Source organism: Macrobrachium rosenbergii, chromosome 37, assembly GCF_040412425.1.
Source record: "Macrobrachium rosenbergii isolate ZJJX-2024 chromosome 37, ASM4041242v1, whole genome shotgun sequence".
Classification (NCBI taxonomy): domain Eukaryota; kingdom Metazoa; phylum Arthropoda; class Malacostraca; order Decapoda; family Palaemonidae; genus Macrobrachium; species Macrobrachium rosenbergii.
The window spans coordinates 11,437,730-11,461,590 of NC_089777.1; the positions used below are offsets into that span (position 1 = coordinate 11,437,730).

Consider the following 23,861-nt stretch of genomic DNA (forward strand, 5'->3'; position numbering starts at 1 on the left):
GCTCGAGATTTTACCACTATTCGTGGTCGTGAAAGTTAAATAAATGAACCTACACACCAGCCTGGCAACTGTCTTGACCTTGTATTTACAGATGTTACAGGGATTGTATCTTGTGGTGTAGGTTTGCTAGTGGGCTTGTTTGATAATTTTTAGATGAAGGTTAATGTGGAGATGATCAGGTTGTTCCTATGTTAGCTTTTCACGAAAGATATACAGTACTTGAAATCCCAGGCCAAATTGGAGGATATTCACCATGATCTTATTGATCTCAAGTTGAGCAGTATTTTTAGCAGTCTGAATATCAAGTGTTTAAATGATTATCTTTAGACTGATATTGAGAGGAGAATCCCTTCAGAAATAGAGTTTCATCTCAAAGATAAGCCATGGTTTAATGTTGCTTGTAATATAGCCAACCATGGAAAACATGCTTAACTGTTTATGGAGGGATGATCAGTTGGATATTTTATGGCTTAATTTCACACCATTTTAATTTTTTCTGTCTGATTTTATTCTTTAGGTACAGTTGTTCTAATTCCTTTCCACTAGGAAACTAGAGCATTTACCACCAACTCATATTCTGTACTTCTTGTTTTCTTGATGATAATTTTTATGTTGGACTTAAGATTTTAGATAGTATTTATTTTTGTTGATATAGTCAGTCTTCAGATACATGGTTCTAATTCATTTTCACCTAGAAGTTGTTGGATGTAAACCAAAAATTTACTGCTTCTTGGTAATCTGACCTGGTATATTTTCATTTTTAAATACTTATTTGGATATATATGACTTTTCTTTTAGTCCATGGTCTCCCTGGAAAAACAACTAAATAAGTGTGCTGAAGCTATAGCACCACTTCTTGATAACGTACCTCCAGACGTTGGGAAGTTATTTGAATCGGACTTTCTGGATAAGTTCAAGCAGGTCAGAAAGTTTGCTCCATTAATGCAAGCAGGTAACTTGAAGTAACGCTTACTGGATTAGAATAAAAAATACAATATGTAAAATTTGTATGGAATAACATCACTTCATTCATGGCATTTTTGAAACTTATATTTATTGTATTTTATTTTCTTTGTTAGCAACTACAATTGGGAAAGATTTCCCTCAGTTTTATGAACTTATGACTGCACCTGCAAGAAAAATATTGGAGAGATGGCTGGAATCAGAACCTCTTAAATGTACATTAGCGACAGATAGTGTGATTGGAGCCATGATAAGTCCAAGCACTCCTGGAAGTGGGTAAGTCAACTTGTTCAAGTATCAATTTAAAGTTGAGATGTTCAGTATGACAATGAAGTATTCTTAGTTTGGAATTAGGTCAAAGAACAATTAGTTCTTCTTACACTGAGAACTCTCAACAGTGTGGGTGTCTGAAATCTAAAATGATGGTGATTCAAAACTCTTAAGGTTTAGTTGGGTGCGAGTGAAAGTTTCCAGTTCAACTTTAATATTTTATGAATACAGTAGTTACTAGTTTTTGCTATAAATTTAGGGAATTGGAATATTTTCTTAGTGGTGACATTTCATTTCATTTTTCTTATCACTGTGACCTTTCCCTTCTTTAGTAATTATGTGGGTAACGTAGTTAGGTAGATGAGCTCAAAAAGGCTTCCTTTATCTTCTGACTTGCCACCCTTTTATTAAGTTGTATTCTTATAGTAACATTTATCCATATTTACATAAAAGTAAATAATTAATGTCCACAAGATCACTTAAATTTCTTGGATCTGTGACTTTATTTTTGCTATATGCTCACTTTGAGTGTACTGTATTGAAACTCACTTTTCGTAATAAATTCATTTTTACTTTTATAACCATACATTCAGGTTCTACAGTCTTGCCATCCCTGAACATATCTACCCGTCTGGCCACAGCTCTTGTTCTCTACTGAATTCCATGTGTATCTGTTATGGTATTTTCCTTTGGGAAAATGCCAAACTTTTTTGGTACCAATTCATACACTTTTATCACTTCTGACTTTACTGCTTCATGATCATTGGGTTTTCCAGCCAACATGGCAGATTATACCTCTTCAGCTTTACCTCTAAAAGACATCTGAAAGAATAGCTTCAGTACTCAGTAGGCTAGTACATTTGTGTAACTACTGTTAAAATTGAAGTTAAAAGGAATTTTTTGCCTCATTTTAAATTGAAAATGTATTTTGCTGTGCTTACTACTCTTAATATATAATACTTATCATACTGGCCACCTGAACTGCTTTCTGTGTTGTACATACTGCTGTCCTTCATATGGACACTACCCTTGTTAAGTGAATTACTTTGAGTGGGACTCTTGTTCTCAAAATGGCCTCTTACTGAAAACACCTGTTATTTTGGGACATGAACTCTTCACATTATCCTGGAATGAATCTGGTCCTCCTAAAAGACATGGTTTTGTGGGTAGTTGTCAGTAGGGAACTGGCTTCCTCTCCTGCCTTCTTCCCTGACCCAGTATGTGATTGCATCAGTTGGGAGATTTTTCTCACTCTACTGCTTAATGATTTTTTTTCATCTCTTATAATGTCCATATGCCCAGTTACCTTCTTTAGGAATCAGGGGTGCCTCTCTCCTGTGAAAGATTGTGGATTTTTTTTCATCTCTTATAATGTCCATATGCCCAGTTACCTTTTTTAGGAATCAGTCCTGAAAGATTGTGGATTTTTTCATCTCTTATAATGTCCATATGCCCAGTTACTTTAGAATCAGAAAGATTGTGGTGTCCTACACAATCCCTTACTTTTTTTCTAAGTCTCGCTCAAACATGAACAGAAGAATGTGAAATGCTGTCATCTGTTGTTTTCTTAATGTTAATTTTTCTTCCCCTCCTCCTGCTGAGGGACCTCAACCCATGAAACTTCTTACTTTTTGTTTTCTCCACATCAGTCAGTAATTGATCTGGAGGTCACCAGTGGATGGATGCCAGTATGGTGTCTGGAAGATGAAAGACAGACTTTTTGAGTTCCAGTAAAGAGATGTTTTGAACTCCAGTAAAGAGATGAACCTTTGTTCTTGCATCAACTGTTTGATACTTGAGAAGCAAAGGCAGAAGTACAGCTCCACTCACCTCTTGCTTCATCCGTTTCACTGATATCAAATTGTCGTTGCACATCAGAAGGGCTGGTGTGCTGTTTCTTCTTGCCACCGATAGCCTCAGTCTCCTCTCCCAGAATGAAACTGTGGGAATATAACTTTTTCATGAGCAATAGGCCTTCTCTGTTGATGACTGGTAGCAACCTTAAGTAACTGCATGACTGAGATTGTTTTGAGCAGCTGTCATTCCTTTTGAGCATTCTTTTATAGGAACTGATAAAAGTGTATGCGGTTCCTCCCAAGCCATCAGGTTAAATTCCTTCTTGACACTGGGCAGAAGGGGAGACATTTGCTTTATTATTCATTAAATCATACAGTACAAGATCTCCCCCAGTAATACCGAAGTGGCAGTCATCTTGATAATAGTCAGTCTGTCAAGAGTTCTTCAGTTCTGCTCTGAAATTCTCTTAAATCAAGTTGGACTCAACTATTGGAACATTTTCATGCTTCTCCCCGGGCGCTGCCTTCAGATAGCTGTCTTTACTGCTCTCTCAGTGGTGCTGGCCAATTTGAAGGGGAGCATGACACCTCCCCTTCTGACCCTCCATCCTGGAGCAATGTTTTAGGATCCTTGAGTGAGGGGAAGGACATGGTTTTTTTGCTTGTGTTCAGTTCTTCAGGGTTTAGAGTTGCAATATCCATTCAGGTGGAACTCCAGTTAGGTTTGAGGAAGGATTGAGTTTGTGACTTAAGCCTCATTCTCTACAAGAGGACACCTATAGGCCCATGAGTCTTGTCCCTTGGACCTGTAATGGTGCTCAGGCTTTGCTGTATCTTGGCCAGGTCCAGTTGGACAACTTTGCACCTTCTAAAAGATTCATAGTTGGGCTTTTGTTTGAGGAGTGATGCTTTGGATACTGGGCTTCTTTCCCCATCATATTCTTCCTAACTGCACAGCTCTGGTTGGCTGGATGCAGGTGAGTTTAATGACCAAGCACCTACCTGAAGACTCAGGTCTGATGATGTTGACTCTCCATCCTCTCTAACCCCTTCTCTTTCATTTTTTTTTTGCAAGTTTTTTTTTTTAATGATAAAATAAAGTTTGTTTATATATAAAATAATGAACAAAAAGCAGGTTTGTAGGTTTTTTTTTCAGATTTTCTTTAAGGGAAATATGCAGTGCATAGTTTTTGTTGAAAAATTTATCATTACTTTGGAAGCTGTTTTTGACTTTGAAGTATGACATTCTTGTATTCCCGAGTTTAGATGGGAGTCATTAAAAAAAAATTACATTAGAGAGAGAGAGAGAGAGAGAGAGAGAGAGAGAGAGAGAGAGAGAGAGAGAGAGAGAGAGAGAGAGAAGAATATATTGTATTTATAGTCTTTAACAGATTTGGCTTTATGATATCTTCTGATTAGTCAGTTTCTACCATATCTGCATGTCATTGCAGCAATTTCCAAATTTTTCTCAGAATATATAAACAAGTATTTGCTGTTTTCATCCGAATTCATCTGGTTTCTTTGTTATTAATTTTGTTGTGGAGAGTAATGTGATGAATTTTGGTAAACTCTTAGGGCATTTGACACCTGAAGCTCATGAAAGTAAGCAAGACTTACTGCCATCTATTGAAGAAAATGCACACTAAACACTCAGTGTTTGGAGAAGAAATATAGAAAATGGAATTGTATGAAAGAATGAATAAAATTGTGAAAATAAAAAGAGATTTTAGGGTAATGAATGAATATTCTCATGATTGTAAAAGAAGTACTAGGTCATGGTTCATGACTATACTCGGGTTAGTAAGGGAAAGGGTTAACAAAAGGATAGGGCAGGTGTAGAGCATTTCTTTGTTAAGGGATGTTGATGCCAGTACAGTAACTACTAACTTGGATTTCTTGGATTTCTCATTTTGCAAGAAAAATCAGGTTTCCCTTGAGTTTCTGTAGAGTCACACTTTGAACCACACTTTGGGACCTTATCAGTCAGGCTATATAGGAGATAATAGGAGTCATCCATTTTCTGCTCAACATACTTGACTGGGAAGCTGGAATTTTGGGTGATGGCAGACCATCCATTCAGTTTCATACCTTTGTTAGAGACTGTTTGGGAGATGGCAAAGGTTTTAACTGCAGACCTCCCAGTCTTGTTCCTCAAGACTTAAGGATGAGTCTCCATAAGAAAGATGTTTTGTAATTTGTACAGGAAGAAGTAAATTTGAAAAAATTTGTATTTACAACGAAAAAAGTGATTTGGTTACCAACAGGCAAGTAGGCACTACCCTGCTACTCACCTGTTGGCAACCAATGGGTGAGTCAACAGTATCCTGCTACAATAATTTTTGTTAACTTTGATTATCGTTTTATCAAGCTTAAACAACCTTACCAACTGTTGCCAAAGGTATATATTAATATAAAAGACCTCAGGTTTTTATATATAGGAAATATGTAAGTTATCTGGAATTTACAATATTGTTCCTGAATATTTCATTACCTTTATCATTCAGGTGAATGTTGACAGAGTTAAAACCTGAGCACGTCTTGAAGTAATGTGTGTGCCTAAAGAACATCATCCAATTGCAGTGTGATTACAAAAGCAAATTACACATTTTCTTCAGTTGTAAATTAGTGTTCTTAACCCATGAACACTAGGAACTGCATCATATAATGTTAACTTCTTTACATAACCAAGGTCCTTATTCCAGGCTTCAAAAAACATTAATACGTGAAAGTAATGCCATTCCCATGGCTAGAAGATTGCAGTGTAGATGAGTTTATACCTGGTTTCCAAAAATGTTAGGAATGTAGGTACTATGAGATCCCATTTGTAATGGTTTTTAGCAGGTATAACTATTGTTTGTTTCATCTATCGCAGTCCAGGCTTAGATGGTGCTGTTGTTTCCTGTCTTCTCATCACAGTGGCTGTGATCAAGGAGGAGATTTCAGTGCTCACCATGGAGAGTTGTAGAATTCTGTTTCTCCTCCAGATTGCTATGGCCTGTGTTCTGGATCTGGTCATGGGCAGATTATATTAAAGGCTAGGCACGAGTTTGGTAATTGCTTGGATTTAGTACTCACTGCTACCTCTTTGTGTTATAATCAGTACAGTGGGTTGTTCAGTAGGACTCTGATGGTGCTTTTATTTCTGTAATGATTTAAAACAGGAGAATGTCCTTGGTGTATCCTGCTCTTGTAAAATATACATTAAATTTCTGGTAGACTGGAGTGGAATTTTGAGTGATCCTTCACATCTGAATTGGTCACAGTTGTGTAAGGAAGCTGAGCTTATCTGTAAGTGATAGTTCTGTCAGCATATGAAAATAAGAACTCCTCCTTTTTTTACTGAATTAATATATAAAAGACAAAGCCTGGATTAGCAAAGATTGTAGACTTACTTGTTTGGAAAAAACAGGAGTCTTGTAATCTTTGGAAAAGGAATATATGAGTTTTCATTTGGAAAAGTAAACTGTTAAGACTTACATTTTGAATATGCATAGATGCAGAGCAAAAGTGAAGGAATTGAGAGTGACCAACCATTTATGTTCCTGAGCTGCAGTGGATAAGGTTTCTGTCTGGTACAACTCAGGAACATAAATGGTTGGTTACCCTCTTCTCTCTTGCTCTGCATCTATGCATATTCAAAATGTAAGTCTCAACAGTTTACTTTTTCTTTGGTGTTTCACATCAGCCATGGAGTGAGGTTGCAGACCCAATGCCTGTACTATTTAAAGACTTTAACACCATGCAAATGGCAGTGAGGCAATTATTTTCTTTTCCCAGAGACATCCAAGAGTGGAAAGCTTTGTCATTTGCCTCTGGAGAAGGTGTCCATCTACCTTTTAAGGGCATTTCCTTCCACCAAGGGTCTGCAGCCTTGTACAAAATTCTGTTGCAGTGAGGTGCATGTTATCTGTTCCCCAAACTATTGGCACTTCTTAAGGCAGCGTGTAGTATGCAGTTCCCCTCCCCTCTATTCTCCACACTCGTGCTCTGGCAAAACTAAATTTGTTTTAGTGCCGTTGAGTATTTTGCAAACATTGACTGAGGGAAGCACCAGCTCATTGTGCTATTTGCATGAAAGCAAACCTCTCTCTCTCATTCCCTTCAGTAGAGTGGGATTGGCTGTTTGTGAGGTCTAGATACCCAACCATGTCCTGGTTGCTCTGACACTTTAAATGCAGTAGTCTTACAAGACCAAAGTGTCAAGAATCTTACTTATATATAGCTGGCTTATTTATGGTGCAATTGCTTAACCAAAGGAAGTTATTAATTTCCTTTAAAACGTAGGACTTTGAGTCCCACATATATTTTGGTATTCACATTTAATAAAGGGTATCCCTCATTATTTGTTATTGTGATATTTGTGGCATGGACAGTTTACTTTGTAATTCATCACCAGAAACAACTGGAGTTCCAGGTATACAGTATTTATTTATTTAACTTTCAGGATCCTTGGCAAAAGAATATCCAAGGCACGCAAGTTTCTTGATAGATGGTATGCTGAGTGGGAGTTAGGTGACTAAAGCCTTTCATTGGCCAGAGATACAGTACTAGTTTTTTCAGCCACCTTGAGCTCCAAAGGAAAGTTCTGATTAATGTGCTTACTTTTTGGAGACTGATGTAAGTTGTCAAAAAAATTTTTTGACTGTTTCACTTTTAAAGAAATCTTGGATAGGAATATTCCAGTTTAACAGTTTCTGTTTTCAACAGATATGTACTATTGCATCATGTAATGGCTCAAAATGGAGCGCTAGGAAATTGGGCTTACCCTGAAGGAGGCATGGGAGGTGTAACACAAGCCATGGCACGAGCTGCATCAGAAGCTGGGGCTGACATATTCACTAACCAAGTAAGGGAAGTTACTTTTAGTATTAATACAAGAGCTATGCTTACATTTTTTTTCATGCATTTCTTTATTTTCAAAGTGACATTATGTCTGTTAGAAATAATTCCCAAAATAGACAATATAAGAGATTGGTATCCGTCTCTTTCTTTTCAGACAGCTAGTAATAACTCTCACCTTTGCTATTGAATTACTGTTTCTGCAAAGATTTTTGTTTCTTATGCAGATAATGTGTGTATTTAACCTAGCTTAAATTTTGTTTTCACTCATTGGGAATGGAATACACTGTATAGAGTTTAGGCCAAAAGCCATGCACTGGGACCTACAAGGTCTTCAGTGCTGGAAGGGAAATTGAGAGTAAAGGAGTTTTGAAAGGTGTAACAGGAGGAAAACCTCGCAGTTGCACTATGAAACAATAGGTAGGAGAGGGTGGATACCAAGAAGGTAGAAAGATATTATGAATGGAGGTGCAGTAAAAGGAATGAAAATGGCTGCAGCTAGGGGTCGAAGGGACGCTGCAAAGAACCTTTAGTAATGCATACAGTACACTGTGTGAGGTGCACTGATGGCACTACCCCGCTTGCGGGGTTCATCACTGGTGTCCCCATTTGTGGATATCACCATATCCATGACACACTGTAGGTGATACTAAAATTTTCCTGCAATGTCTGTTTGACCTCTTATATTTAATCTATTCCATATGCTCCTTATGTTCTTTTTTACCTAGTAGTCTAACTTCTGTAATCTTACCCTGATCTGATATTTGCTTCTAAGTTAAGGACAAGTCTTAGGCAAGCCCCATTATTAAAATACAGTACTGAAGGGGGATGCTGCTTATGTATTCCTTTTGGGAGCATTGTTGTCAGTTCTAAGGGTTCTTATGAGTATCCCTTTGGATTCTAGGGGAATTGCTTTTCCTGTGTAATTTCCAATGAATCCCTTTGGTTTGTCTTTTACCTAGCTCTTCAGATTGACTTGAGCATAATATGATCATCAGAATTTTTATGTAAGCTTTTTCTGTCTTTTTGTTAGTTTTGAAAAGATTTCTTTCTTCTCTTCTGTCCTTGACTCATTTTGCTTGAACTGTTAGATCTAGGTCCTTATCTGCCCTGTTTTTCCATACATTGTTAGTCTTACAGGTCTTAGTCCTGGTACTGCCATGCCTACTGCTTTTCTTACCTACTGGTTCTTCTGTTCTCATCACATGTCAAGACACTTTCAGTCTGTAAGATCAGCTTTTTTTCCCCACCCCTGGACACCACGTCTGCAGCAATTCTTCATTTGTAACACAATATTTCCAGTTTTCTGGCCATGAATCTGAACATTCTGTGGCCACATGTTTTAAAAACATATTTGTTGGTTCCCATGTTACTGCTGCATGGAGTAGTGGAGGCTTTACGATGGGTAATTTGTTGGTTCCCTTGTTATTGTTGCATATAGTAGTAGAGACTTTACATACCCATCGTAAGTCTGGGCTTTACATACCCATCGCAAGTCTGAGCTCTCTATACCAATGGAATTTTTTTTACATTTTTATTTGCCATTAGTCTAGCAGTTTGTCTCAACATCTCATCCATGCTGTGGTTACTCAATGCTCTTTCAGCAGTTGCTTCAGTCATGTGCCCACTAGGTAATAGAAATACTGTACTCCTTTTTTTTTTTTTTTTAAGATCTGTATGTCTATCACAACAGGGTTCTCAGTTTCTCTCACCTATTAGCTCATGTAATACATTAAGGGCATTAAAAATCTAATGTGTGTGTTATATGCTATATTGGGTAGACAGTAGTTCACTTCCACACTTTTCCCACAACCCCATGACCACTTTCGTGAATGTGCTTTTTCCTTTGATTCTCTGTTAAACATTTCCACAACTAATTTTTCACGTTCTACTGTTAGCAGTTTTGTGGACAAAGAGAGATGAGGATGAGTGGCTCAGATGACAACCTAGGCTTGAAGAGTTCAGGCAGTAGTATAGGACAGGAGAAGTTAGAGAGACCTTATTTTGTATTTGACCCCTTGAAGGGAAAAGGTGACATAAAAACTTTTATGCTGATTGTGTATAAGTGGTCTGTGTAATTAGTTATTTGACTTTGAAAGTTCCTCTAGTAATTAAATTTCAACCCATTGACTCAGCCTGGTAACACTGGGATAGTAAAAAGAAAATAAAAAATATTTCCATAAAGGTCCTTTGCTAAATTGTGGACACAGTAATTGTATAAAACAACTAAATGATCCAGTATCTTTTTTTTTTCTAACATAATTGTGCTTCCATATGGGAATGAAAACATGGAATCCCCACAAAAATATTTCTACAGCCAGGATTAGTTTGTGCTGTACAGTCCACAGGAATAAAAGTTATCCTCCAGGAACACCAAGGCTTGTAATAATTAATTTTAATTAATTTTACTCTGCATTCCTGCAATGTTAGAACTGTACAGTACAGAGCAGTCAGCCTATAATAATTACTGTTCAATGTTGTTGGTAGATAGTGCAAAGTTAACACGATTTCATTGACATTTTGTCTCTGCAGCAAATTCATTTACATGTACAGGTTCATTACAGTAATCACTTAATTTTTCAATAGAAGATATCAAGCATTTGGTTTGTTGTGTTGATGCTTGAAACAATATGGCCAACCAGTTTTTTCTTATATTGACAAGCACATCTGAATCATTGGTCTTGAAAGTATAGGCCCTTCTGATTTTTTTTTATAGAATACCATTCATAAACAGTAGTGCCTTCTAAAGTTTATGGTATGAAGAATATGACACTGTTTAATATCCTCACTGGATGAAGATTTTCTATAAAATGTCTTAATCTGAGTTTTTTGAGATGGGGTTTTAAATTTGTATTGTTGCAGGCAAAATTTTAATACTTTAACTTTGAATAACTTCATTCTCAAATGTTTCATACATTGGTCTTCTGTTGCAGAAAGCCAAGTACAGTACAAAAGTATTTCTGGTATTTTGGTCTGTGTAGGATAATAGACTAAGTTTTTGATAGACTCTGCTAAGAAACTGATGCAGAATCCAGGTTCTTATCAAAATAACCTGTAACATACTTAGCACATGTGAAACAACTGGATGGGTGGCACGCTGGGCTGAAAACCAGAATTATTAGTTTGAGTACCAAGTTGAAGTCTTTAGTTACTTAGTCTTACAGAATACCTAGAATATTTTATTTACAGCAACTTTTATTTGTCAAACACATGGTGGATTGAAATTTTTAGCTAACTCAAAATTGGACCATTGGGACTTATTATACTTTTTGTTTTGAGATTTGAAATCCCACATTTGCAGACATTTGCCAGAAAAACCCACATTTGCAGACATTTGCCAGAATTTCAGATGTGAAACTTTATCAGATTTATTAAAAGGAACAAAAGTGTTTTGTCATCAGGAGAATATCTTTGATCAGTGTTCAAGTTTGGTATATTATTTTATTCAGCGTACTTAACTGTGAATTTTAAGTTGAGAAACTGTTATGAAAACTGAATTGTTTTTCTTAACCATTTCACAATATTTCTTAAAGTAGACTTACACTTCTGAGCAATCCAGTGTTCAAGGGCTGTTTTTTTTTTTTCCACATACAGCTCATTACTAAATCTGACATGCCACAAAATTGGTTTACTACATTTGTATGGTAATAGATATAAAATTAGGTTACATAAAATGTTAACCATAATTTTAATTACATTTTGTTCTAGTGTTTTAAATTGTAATTTTGAATTGTTAAGTTGTGATTGTGCTTACTGCCTTCACTTAGTAGTCTGAATCTCAGTTATTTCAGCCATTTATAGAATCTTTGAGTATGATAATTTTAGTTTTGCATACCAAAGTTTGTGACTTCTAAACACAATATAAACTGTTGCAGTTGAGAAGTAGAAGTGACATAATGCAAGGACATTTTCTATAGCTTGTAGGTATCACCAGTGTTGTAATGCCAGTGTTTTAGATTAGAATGTTGCTAAAGATAACTAACCCCACAATTTTAGGTATGAAAAAATTTTTATCTATGGGAAATATTTTGCATATTTTCATACTTATTTATTGAATATGTTTTATGACCAGTAATTTTAAATATATTTTTTGATTAATTGCTTGAATTCTTTCAGCCAGTCAAATCAATTATGTTGGGTTCTAAAGATGAAGTAGTTGGTGTTGAAACAGAAGATGGAAATATTATTTTTGCAAAGACCATATTGTCCAATGCAACAGCTCATGTAACTTTCTTGGAACTGCTCCCTTCTGGATCGCTGCCAAGAGACTTTGAAGCATCAATTAAAGCTTTAGACTATACTTCTCCAGTGTGCAAGATTAATGGTAAGTTTTAGAACAGGAAACCTATTACTTTTCATACAGTTTATAATTCTTTATCCAAAATTCTTAAAGCCTAAAAGCTCTAAAATCAGAATATTTTTTTGTGGAGGATAGTGTCATAAGGTATCAAGATCAATGAAGTGTAATGCCATTTATAGTCCCACTTGACTTTTGAAATCAAGTTTCAACGAGAGACAAAATACAATCATATTTCATTTACCATATATATATATTTTTGTACTAAAATCATCATATTGATGTGACATCATTGCCATTTCTGAAATCACTTTTTATTTTTAACAAAAGAGATTTATAAAAGTGTGTACAGCCTTTTTTATATTTCATTAAAGCAGTCACTTTAGCCACAGCAACAATAATTTTGCATTCTGGTAATTTTTATATTCTTAAAATCATGAGCTGATTGCATTTTACAGACATCATCATTGCCATTAGTTGCTAAATGAAATGTAATTCAGAATTAATTTTTATTTTTTGATTATCAAAGCTGGGTTTAAAAATGCAACTTTATTTATAAACGCAGTAAATTAAATGAAGTAAAGGTGTGTTTCACCTTTTTTGGATGTTGCTTTTGCCTCTTGCAAAATGTTTTGCAGCCTGCACATTATTTGTTACTTCAGCTACAGTAACAACCTTAAATTTAGTGGTACACTTGATTCCTTCTCCATGTAATATTCAAATCACCATTTTGAAAATTAGTACAGTACATTTTTAGCAGGTCAGTATCTGTGATGCAATGTTTCAGAAAAAACGTTTAGCTTTTATGGTAACCTAACATCAGCTTCAAAGAGCTGTTTCATTCTAGTCATTCAATCATGTACCTTCATTTTTGCAACAAACTGGAAGGTTGTTTATGGAAAAAAAAAGTTTTTTGCATGCAGTAGTAAGAACATTTGTTAAATGTAAGTTTGAGGTTTATTAATTAATGTGTGCAATTTCAAGAATACTAGAAAATAAGTTTGGCAATTTCAAGAATACAACAGAAAATGAGTTGAATGTACAACAGAAAATAATGGTTGAGCTTTCTCAGTTTTAACCTACTGAACTTTTGTTTCTGGGCCTCTTAATTAGTTAAGCTAAGTTAGATAAAATATGTATTGTTAGTGGAAATCTCAGAAATTCTTTCGTCTCGTTGTCAAGACTTTATATTAGTTGTTACATAAGTTTTATATATGAAAATAGGATTTCAGTACAATACAACAAAAAATAACTCAGTTTTCTTTTAGTTTTATAATCTAAACAGAAAAAAGAAGACCGAAATGGTCAATTGTAAGCTAAAACACTTACAGTCAGTAATATTCAATCAATAGCCATTTTTCAACAAACGGGAAGTCTCTAGCACAATTCGATTTATGGTGAATTTTTGAAAAAATTTTTTACGTCCGCGTTACGAAATCATTTTGTGATAATATTTTCTCTGTGTTGCTTTGATCGTTTTAAAATTTGTTATATACCAAAATCATCACAATTTAGTGTACAATACAACTAAAAAAAATTGTAACCGTTTTGATGAAACAATTATATAAGAGTTTTTTTTTTCATGTTTTGGGATTTATATATGATAATTGCATACTAAAGGATGACAAAAAAATGAGCGATACTTAAAAATCAGTGATTTCTTGAAAAAAACTGTATAATGCAAACGTTTTTGTTAGGGCTTCAGCGTTAAAGGGTTAATGGTGAAGAAGGTTTGCAAGCCAAGTTTTAATTTGTATAACTTTTGTTTTAGCCTCTTAATTAGTTTTTATAAAAAAGTTTTTGTTGGAAATAAACTGCCTCATGCAATTGAAAATGCACCTCGCACTATGTACGATATGTACGTGATGAAATCATGTTTTGGGACCAAATTGTAAGGATGCAAATTATGGTTTTTAATTTGTATAATTTTTGTTTTACGAAAAGTTTTTGTTGGAAATAAACTGTGCTTGGGTTTTACAGAGGAAGCATCATATCTGAAATAAAAAAAAAAAATCCAAAATCCAAAACACTGCTGGCCTCAGTGGTTTCAGATAAAGGATTTTGAACCTGTAGTAAAGACATCATTAAAAAGCAATTTTAGTTAAATGCATACAGTACTAGAAACAGCTTCCACATTACACCAGATGTGTGAAAGTATGCAAAAATATTTAAATGCAGTTATATTGCAGTGCTTACCTTCTCTCAGAGAAGAGTCTGATGTCCTTTTTTTATTTTTTTTTTTTTTTTGTAACCTTGCTTCCTTCCTGAACCTTGGATATGCTAGGTTGGATAGGGGTTACTGTATGAAAAAACTCCATTTTTTAATAGACTGGGTATGCAAAAACTGAGCTCTGAGTGGTTTGCCAAATGATTATAGTTTTTATCAAAAATAGAAGAGGGAAAAAGAAAATTCTTAGATTTTGACTTCCATTTAACTCTTTTTGAAGATGGATAATGCAAGAGGACAAAGATCAATAGTTTTGCAGTACATACCATGATTTTGGTTAATGTTTTTCTTCAGGATGATTGAAGATAAAATTTAATTTATATAAAATTTATAAGATTCTTATAAACATGTATTTTATGTATAACTCACTACTAAAGGTTTCACCATAGCATTATCTTTGGCAGTCTTAGGTCTTCGGCTGATGCCTAATATTTTAATTCCATGAAGGACCTAGAAATTCCTTCATGGCTAAGGCAGTTTCATTAACAGCTCTGCAAGAAGTCGAACAAACTGGCCTGCATGTTGCATAAGAGGTTTACTGTCCACATAGTGAAAGTCTGTCTCATCATATAAAGCACCTTCAGTTTGTGGGCAGCAACCTGTTATGTAACATGTGGCCCAGTTTGTTTAACTTGGCTTCATCCTAATTTCCTGCAGAGTTTATGAAATTTCCTGAACCACGAAGGCATTATTTTTCTCTGTGTACCTAAATGTGGAGGAGCTGATCTTTTATTACTCTGTCAGAATCTTTACAAACACCAATATCCATTTTTTGAAAACTGCACAGTAATCCATTTGGGAGCCTTTTCACTGACTAAATACACTAGCCATATTTGAACATAAAAATGTCAGTTAGGTTTGGTTAGACTTCTACTGTACTTAGACTTGCCAGAGAGTGTCCTTGTAAATATTGTTTGAAAACTAAAAGTTTCCCTTTCCTGTATATTCAGTGATATTTCTTTTGGGTAACTGTGAATTTATACCTTGGTCACCTCTTGCAGTCCACACTAATATCCATTGAACATTTGCATGAATAGTCTCCTGTACTGTGCTGAAAGAGAAATATAGGGAGCAAAGACCAACTGCCAGTTTTGAAGGGTGCTTGAGAAATCTCTGTGGCTAGATAGACTGAGGGGACTACAGAATTCCCATCTAAGCATACATAGAAATCACCTCAACTCATGGCTAAATCTGGCAACTGGTGCTGATGGGCTGGTCTTCAGGGTATTTTTAGCCCCTTGGAGCTGTTTCCACAACTCTTGAAGGATGGAGAGGGGGAAAAACTCAGCTTTTTTTTATTTTGGCAACTTACCAGTTTAGTCTGTGTGATTTACATCTTACATTCATTGCATGCTTTTGATCAGTTCTTGTAAGGTTATTTATTATGATAAAATAATTGTATTGGTTTGGCCTTCCCCAGACAAGCAGCATATGTTGCACAGAGGATGGATTTTTCTCTAGATCTAATTTTATTTCCTTAGTCAAAAAGGGCTAAGCAAGTCGTCTAATCAGAATAATGTTGACTGTGAAATCAAGAATTATTCTCAGGTTGCAGAATCTCAGTTTTGAAGGTTTTTGACCCCAACAACCCCAGTGCCAATGAATATATAATACTCTGCTGATCTTTTTACTTTCCATATCCTCACTAAACAAATAAGGAGTCTGAAACAGTGAATGCCCTGGAATTGGAACGAAACTAATAATCCAATAACCTTTTTTCAGCTAGGTGAGCTCTGGCAGTATTGTATGTATGCAGATCAACTCAATAGTGTAATGATGTCTAGGGGTTTTAGGGAGGAAATATTAAGTTAACTTGACATAGGTGTTTGGAATGGGCACACTAATCTCATTCATTTGGTTTAATCATGCTTGTATGTATGCTCCAAAATTCACTACTGTTGAAAAGGAAAATTAATTTTGATTTTGAACATTAGTTTTAGCTGAATTTAGGTGCAAACCCACTAATTGTCCTCCTAATTTGCTCTTTGTATGGACTGAGCATTGTGTGTGAGCTCTGCCTAAGGCTGCGTCCACACGATCGAGCTTTGTTTGACGTGACGTCAGAAGCGGGCAAAGTTCTGACTTTGTCCGCTGTTTCTATGCTTCCGACGTCACATCGGACAAAGTTCATCAAACAGAGCTCGATCGTGTGGACGCAGCCTAACTTCACAACACATCCTGCAGACATGCACCAGATTAAGATAAATGAAATGCACTGAATTTCTTTAACTTTATAAATTTGTGTGCATAGGGTAGACTAAGTTAATTGTGATGTTAGGTAACGACTAGCAAGACTTACGTCCATATTCATGTTTAGCCCTTTTCCACCACCCCTTGGATCTTTTAGTATGGGAAAGTGAAAGATGATTAATTATTTTGTGACTTGGATGCAACTATTTTGGAAATCAATAATTCAGCACTAGTTTATGGCCACCCAGAGACAAGTGTGATTAACAACTAAAGTTAACCTAATACTGTAGTGTTAAAAAATTTAATGTAAAATGAATGAAGGACATTGCTGCTATAGTAGTCCGACATGATTCACTGGATTTCAGTTCCTAATAATGGGAGTGGACAGCATGGGCCATCATTTAAGATGTATGGTTTGCAATTTTGTCGTGAGATACATTGTTCAGCACTAGTTCTTGGAACTAAATGCATCCCTTGAAGAAAAACAGATAAGTGGAAAAGCATTTTATACTTTCATTGCTTGAGAACAGCAACAATGTAGATGAAGACCTTTTGACTTAGTAAAGAAACTATTGAAACAACAGGGTTCAAAATAGGGAAATTATGCTGATGAACTGCAATATTTTAAGTTACTTTTGAAGCAAGAGTGTAGTGTGCATTAAGTGGGAAGGGAAAGAATGTGTGTGTATTAAATGAAAACTTGTTTTAGCCCAGTGCTTCAAGCATGGTATTATTCTTTTGATCTGTAGTATATTACGGCTGTTTATGAATATATGACCTAATTGGATGAGCTGTGTTTCATGTCATTTCAAATATCTTCAGTAACAGAATGGATGTGCTTTATTTTATAGTAAGGTTGCAAGTAAAACTTGTGACCTGATTTATTAAGCTACTTGTAAAACTTGCTATATAGTAGTGAGTAATAAAAGTAACTGGATTTTGATATGAGGGCTTTACTTTTATATTATATTTTATAATAGTAAGATTTGTTCCTATATTTCAGTTGCTCTGAAGTCTCTCCCAAATTTTAGAGCAAATCCTAATGTGGGGCCAAACTCCATTATGCCACATCATCGCTGCACAATACATCTCAACTGTGAAGACATTGAACTGTTAGAAGAAGCTTATTTTCAAGCACTTCAAGGCCAGATACCAGACAAGTAAGAAAAGATTTTCTTTTAGTCTCAGCTTCTACAAATATGTACAACCTGATGGCATTTGATTTGCATTTAACATTTATCCACAAATACAGATCAGTGTGTTGATGAACCCTAAACTGTAGTTAATGAATTTTACTTACGTAAATTTACTTTTTTCAACAATGAATGCTGATTTTTAGAACTACTTATTCAGTTGATCCTCAATAGGTAACTGTAGGTGCCTTCATCAAGGAGTTGAAACAAGTTGCACAACAGTGTGTGTGTGTGTGTGTGATATGTTACAAGTACAAACAGTCACACAGCATAATATAAAATTTGATTTTATGTGGAACCCACTTTAAGTTTTAAAGAATAAAGATGAGTCATGGTAAAGCACTGAAGGAGATTCAGAGAATCTCATGAAGGAAGAAATTAGATAGGTCATCACTTGACTTGCAGTTGTTATTTAAATTTGCCAGTGTTCCTGAATCTCTCCAATATGGTTTAAAACAAAGGAAATTTGGTAGTTATTAACAAAATTATCCATTTAACTTTAGTGAATATACAGAAACTATTTTTGTGCTATTGGGAGTGTTATGTAACCTTTGCTGTTTACCCTTATGAATTTTGCTGTGGGAAAAGTTTGGAAATGGAAGAGCAGGTTTGGTTTTACAAAGTTTGTATCATGTAGATTGAGAATATATTGTGCATCTTGAGAGATAAACTGAAATATTCAAAATGGTGTATGCACAAGATGAAATAACACAAGCTTAAGAAAGCTTTGAGGTAGAATCTTTCAATATTTAGGAACAAGGTATTCATTACAGCTTCTCGAGGTGGAATTCAGTGAAAGACTGAAAGAGGTAAATCAGACTTTTGGGAGGCTGAACAGGATTTGGAAATCAAATAGACTGAAATTGCAAAATAAACGTTATATTTAGTGAAACACAGAAAGCTTTAAATTTAAATTCATCTGTCTTGAAGTTAGTTATCTATGCAGTACCAGTTCATCCCACAACCAAGTCATTCTCAGAAGACTTACTGACAATCATTTAGTTGCATATTTCTTCAATATAAGTACAGTACAGTAATCTGAATATAATTGCTTGCCTCCTTTTTGTTAATTAATGCATTGAAAAAACTTCTAACCATTGTGTACATGTGATTAGTGTAATCATTTAAGGCAGCAATAAGACTTAAAAAACAATGAAATAATGTATGCTTTTAAGGGCCATGCAACACTAAGATATATAGAACAGTAAAAGTTTTTATAAGGCATAGCTCCAGACTCCAAAATTAGCATTCTGTTTGTTGTGTAATTCATACTAATTTTTCATGGCACCGAGCAAAATTATGACAAATTTTACTTGATAAAGAGAAAAGCAGTCCTAACATATTTGAAAAGTTCCATTCAATTTTGATCAATTTTATATTTTCTTATTTTCAGTCCTATGATAGAACTTACCATTCCTAGTAGTTGTGATCCGACTTTAGCACCTCCAGGATGCCATGTTGCCCTGTTTTTCACTCAGTATGTTCCATATAGCGGAGTTGATGGCAGACCATGGGATGAGGATTTGAAGAGAGAATATGCTATGAAGGTAGATATGGAGAGAGAGAATTCATACAGTCCAGAATATTTTCAGTTATGAGTCTGTGCTGATATAGAAGCACTTATTTTTAATATCCATGGTAGTAAAATTACCTTCATTCATTTTAATGGCATGTTATCTTCAGGTTATGTAACGTATGTAAAGACCTTATATTGCATAAACTTTTTTTTTTTGTCATACTTTGTATCTAGGTATCTAATGATTGATATAAATTTTCAGATATTTGGTATTGTTGATCAGTATGCTCCAGGCTTCACTGACAGTATTGTTGGATATGAAGTTCTTCCTCCTCCTGATTTGGAAAAAATTTTTGGCCTCACTGGAGGGGTAAGATTATTTTGAATTCTCTATATAGTATTGAGGTCTGACACAGACCAAAATGCTATATGAAGTGAGTTATGAGACTATTGACTGCAGATACATCACTGGCATTTTGTATGGCCACCGTACTGGTACGGTATTCCAGTAGCAGATTGTCAGGTAATCTGATTAGGCAAGTGCTCCTAGTTGGGGTAGGTTTCTTGATCTGTATTTATAGTCATAGTGGTTAAGAGAAAATGAGAATTTAAATTTGAATGGCAGCAAAATGTTATCATTTACAGATTTTTGTTTGCTATTTCAGACAGTCGTAACTTCATGTGCACACGAGAAGGCTTTTTGAAATTGGGATTTTGTCTTTGGTATATGTTAAATTGCAAGGTTTGGTGCCCTGTCCTATATGTCTGTGTACTAGAGGAAAGGCCACTTAAAGGGAAAACATGGGAGTACCAGACCAAAGCAAGGTTTTGGTGAATCAAAACAACAGAATTCAAAAGGTGAAAAATATATGAAAAGAATTAAATAAAATTGGACATTTAGCATATAAATGTGTCTGATGGAAAGTGAATGAAGTAAAACATTCAGAGGAAATACAGATTTATTTATGGTGCAGAAATGTTTGTGGTATAAGCCAAAAAATCCATTGACTTGTTAAGCAAACTACATACCACAGAGCAGTATTTCTATATGTAAGAGCACAGGTGGTGATACCAAATACAAACAATCAATAGTTGATGAGTAAATATTCAGGAAAATGAAGGCAAAGGATCTTTACAACTTCATTTATATATGCTAGCGTCAAGATTTATGCATAAAAACTGCATGGACAGTTGCACAAAATTAGTATGTTAAGTGCGAGATCTTTAAATTATCAAATATCCCAGTGTAAAGCATGTAGACCACATGAAAGGCAAGGGGATAAGGTCAACCCTTGGATGGATGTATGATATTTAGGGCAAAAGCCCAGGCACTGGGGCCAAGAAGGCCATTCAGTGACGTAAAGAAGAGATAATAAATTAAGGTAAATGAATTTATGAAAAGATGATTCAAGGGGTAAGGTGGCAAACAGACTAATTCATAAATTTTGCATACAAATTACTAGACTGGTGCATTCAGTATTTTGTTCAAATGGGAGCCAAGAACGTCTCCGTATGCCATTCAGTGACGGAAAAAGTTTTTTCAAAAAAGAGCTTAGTTTTCAAGATTAAGAGTTCATTTTTGGCTCCTTTTTTCTCATTGCCTGAAGTTTAGTATGCAACCATCAGAAAAAAAAAAAATATCATTATCATATATAAATATTGGAATATATGACAGCGAAAAAAAAACGTATATAATTGTATACAAATCGCGCTGTAAGGGAAAACGGTTGAAGCTAATGAGTTAATTTTTTTAGTTGTATGACTAAAATGATGATTTAGACTGTAAAACGATTAAAGCAACAAACAGACTAATTGCGGACGTAAAAAAAAAAGTTTTTCAAAAATTTCAAAAATCAAAATATTGTACTAGAGACTTTCCAATTTACAAAATGAAGGAAATTGATTGAATATTACTGCTGTAAGTTTTTAACTTACAATTGCAGAACCATTTTATTTTGTTAAAGTTGACCGAAGGTTGATTTTCATCGTTAATGTAAATATAAAAAGGAGCTAAAGGAATGACATATTTTTGTTGTATTTATGAAATTATTTTGATCAAACACTTTATGTAACGAATAATATGAAACGGCGAAAAAAATTACGGCAAGCTGACGCAAGAAATGAAAATGGCAAGGAAAATTTTTTTAAAATTCACCAAAACTCATATTGTGTAGAGACATTTGTTGCGTAAATGATTGTTATATTGTAATAAAGAATAATTTTTAAGTTGCCGAATGTTAAAATTTAGTCAGTTATAGATTTTGTATTCAATCAGTAAAGATGACTGTTAAATTGCCATTTTGAGTATAATACTTTATGAATAAATGGGGTTTGCGCAAGAATTAGGAATTTATTCATAAATTTTTTTGAATACTAGAGACTTTCCGTTTGTTGGAAAATGAAGGTAAAATGATTGATTGTTACTCGAATGTAATAATTAGACGGATGCGTTTTTGATCCAAGTCCCAAATGTTAGGGTTGCTGGTCCTTCTCCAGCATCCCATCTAAAACTCGTGCTCACTTGTATGCGACATTATTCTACAAACGTCCTTTGCCAGCATCCCTCGCCAAAGTTATCAAAACACGTCGCGTCAAAATAGCTACAAACCTGATGCTATCTCATTTCTTTTCAAAAACAACACAACACCTGGATCCAGTACTTCCAGCATCCGCCATGATTTGAAATCTTCCGCAAACTCTATAATTATTTTTCCATATTTAAAAAAAGCATTTTCAGTCGACGTTTGCAACGTCCACACTCCCAACAAATTGTTTCATGACTTGGAAAATGGCACAGAACTCTGTACTCTGTTATATTGCCCAAGAATAAATTTGTTTAGGCCATAAGTTTTTTCAATCAATGAGACGTTACACCAAGAATTTATTTAAAAAACTGAAGTAGAACTTTAGCTAGACAGCCAAGTCCCTGTACGGTGGTAGTGCCAGTTTAGGCTTCTTTCAGTGCTGAAAGACCTTGTTTCGTAATGCAACTAGGTTTTTCCTGGTACACCTTTAAAACCTCAGCACTGAAAGAGGTTTTGGTCTTTGGCCTAAATTTTATATTCCGATTCCTAGATAGCCAAATTGAAATAAAACAAAAGGAAGCGAATGAAAAGAAGAAAGAACAGTGCAGTGATGCTGAAGGGATGCTGCAAACAAACATTAGCACTGTCTGTGTGTGACACACTAGAGGTTGTATCCTCTCTAAGGGGGTATTAGAGCAGAATTATCACATCTCATTGACTAGCATATGAATAAGAATAATGTACAGTATTCCCTTGATGAGCCATACTACAGATGTGTGGAGCAAAGCTCTAACTGTTGAGATGGGAACAGAAAACGCCTTTTCCCAGGAAGGGAAAATCACTAAGCATTGTATGCATGGTGGCTGGCTTAATGTGAATTTGTGGTGATTGGCTTATCGATGAGGAGGAAGAAAGGGGAGATTATTTATCATAAGTGAGATTATCAGTATCATAAATTGGACTTTATGTACAGTACAGTACATAAAGTCCAGTTTAAAGAAATCTTTAAAAAACCAATTGCATGTATACTGTACTGTACTTATACAGTTGGCTTTAAAATAAGTACAGTACAGTATACATGCAGTTGGTTTTTTTAAAGATTTCTTTAAAGTATGTTTTGTACTTTACACAGTCACAGTACCCAGAGAAAATGTGAATAATGGGGACATGTATTAAATTAACATTGTAATTAGATTGTGCATTACTCTTCAACACTGAGATTGATTTTTTTTAATTTGTATATGCACAGCATTTATTATACATGTACACATTACATATAATACTTCTGGATATCTTGTGGGTGATAGTTGCTTTATCATGCATAGCTAGGCAAAGTTTTTGAATGAGGCATTTTGCTTGTTTTGTGTATACAGTAAGAAAACAAAAGTAACTTACTTATTGTGGTTCTGCATACTGTAGTTTTAAAATTTATTATCATAGACTAGCCAGGGTTAGGCAGGAATTCTTTGGGTAGCTTATAGGTGTGTAGACGAGTCACAAATCCTGTGATCAGACTGGATATACTTGGATCCCCTTTGGAACTATTAATGCAAGTTACCAGTAGATTACTATAATTGAAACAAAATCTGCCATACATTTAGTAAATTGGCAAACAAGATGCACTGATGATGGTCCATGGGTAGGTTATTTCCAGATCAGTATCCTAATTATGCTGTGATGTCAGGCAGTAAGCCCAAAGTGCTGGCATAGTCTCCAAATAGGAAACACTTGACCAATGGTGTGGGCTGTCATTTTAGATACTGTATTTGTAAGGTGCAACTTTGTCGTCCAGTGATTTATTTTCAGAAATGTCTAACTTACTATGTTTTCCCAGCATGTTTAAGACCAAAATCCTGGAGGAATAAATTTTTTTTGTCTTTGAGTTTAGCCAGTTTTTTTCCTGACATCTTTCCATATCTTTCTGGCAAACAGTATCTGTTGTTTGGGAACATTGGCTTTCCTGTTAATTTTTGTACATTACCAATACTGCAGAGGTTTGAACACCTGCTTTTGTAAAAGATTGCTGATTACTATACTTAATGTTT

General features: G+C 35.0%; 1 protein-coding gene across 2 annotated transcripts in view; it reads left to right on the top strand.

Annotated features, from left to right (window-relative positions):
• LOC136825296 (pyridine nucleotide-disulfide oxidoreductase domain-containing protein 2-like) overlaps positions 1–23,861 on the top strand; it is a 51,241-nt gene that overhangs the window by 22,160 nt on the left and 5,220 nt on the right. For both annotated transcript variants that reach the window (XM_067081405.1, XM_067081404.1), the window contains exons 4-10: positions 799–952; positions 1,080–1,239; positions 7,737–7,875; positions 11,985–12,192; positions 17,586–17,742; positions 19,169–19,322; positions 19,554–19,661. In XM_067081405.1, the coding sequence (XP_066937506.1) occupies positions 799–952; positions 1,080–1,239; positions 7,737–7,875; positions 11,985–12,192; positions 17,586–17,742; positions 19,169–19,322; positions 19,554–19,661 (1,080 nt within the window). The remainder of the gene's footprint in view (positions 1–798; positions 953–1,079; positions 1,240–7,736; positions 7,876–11,984; positions 12,193–17,585; positions 17,743–19,168; positions 19,323–19,553; positions 19,662–23,861) is intronic.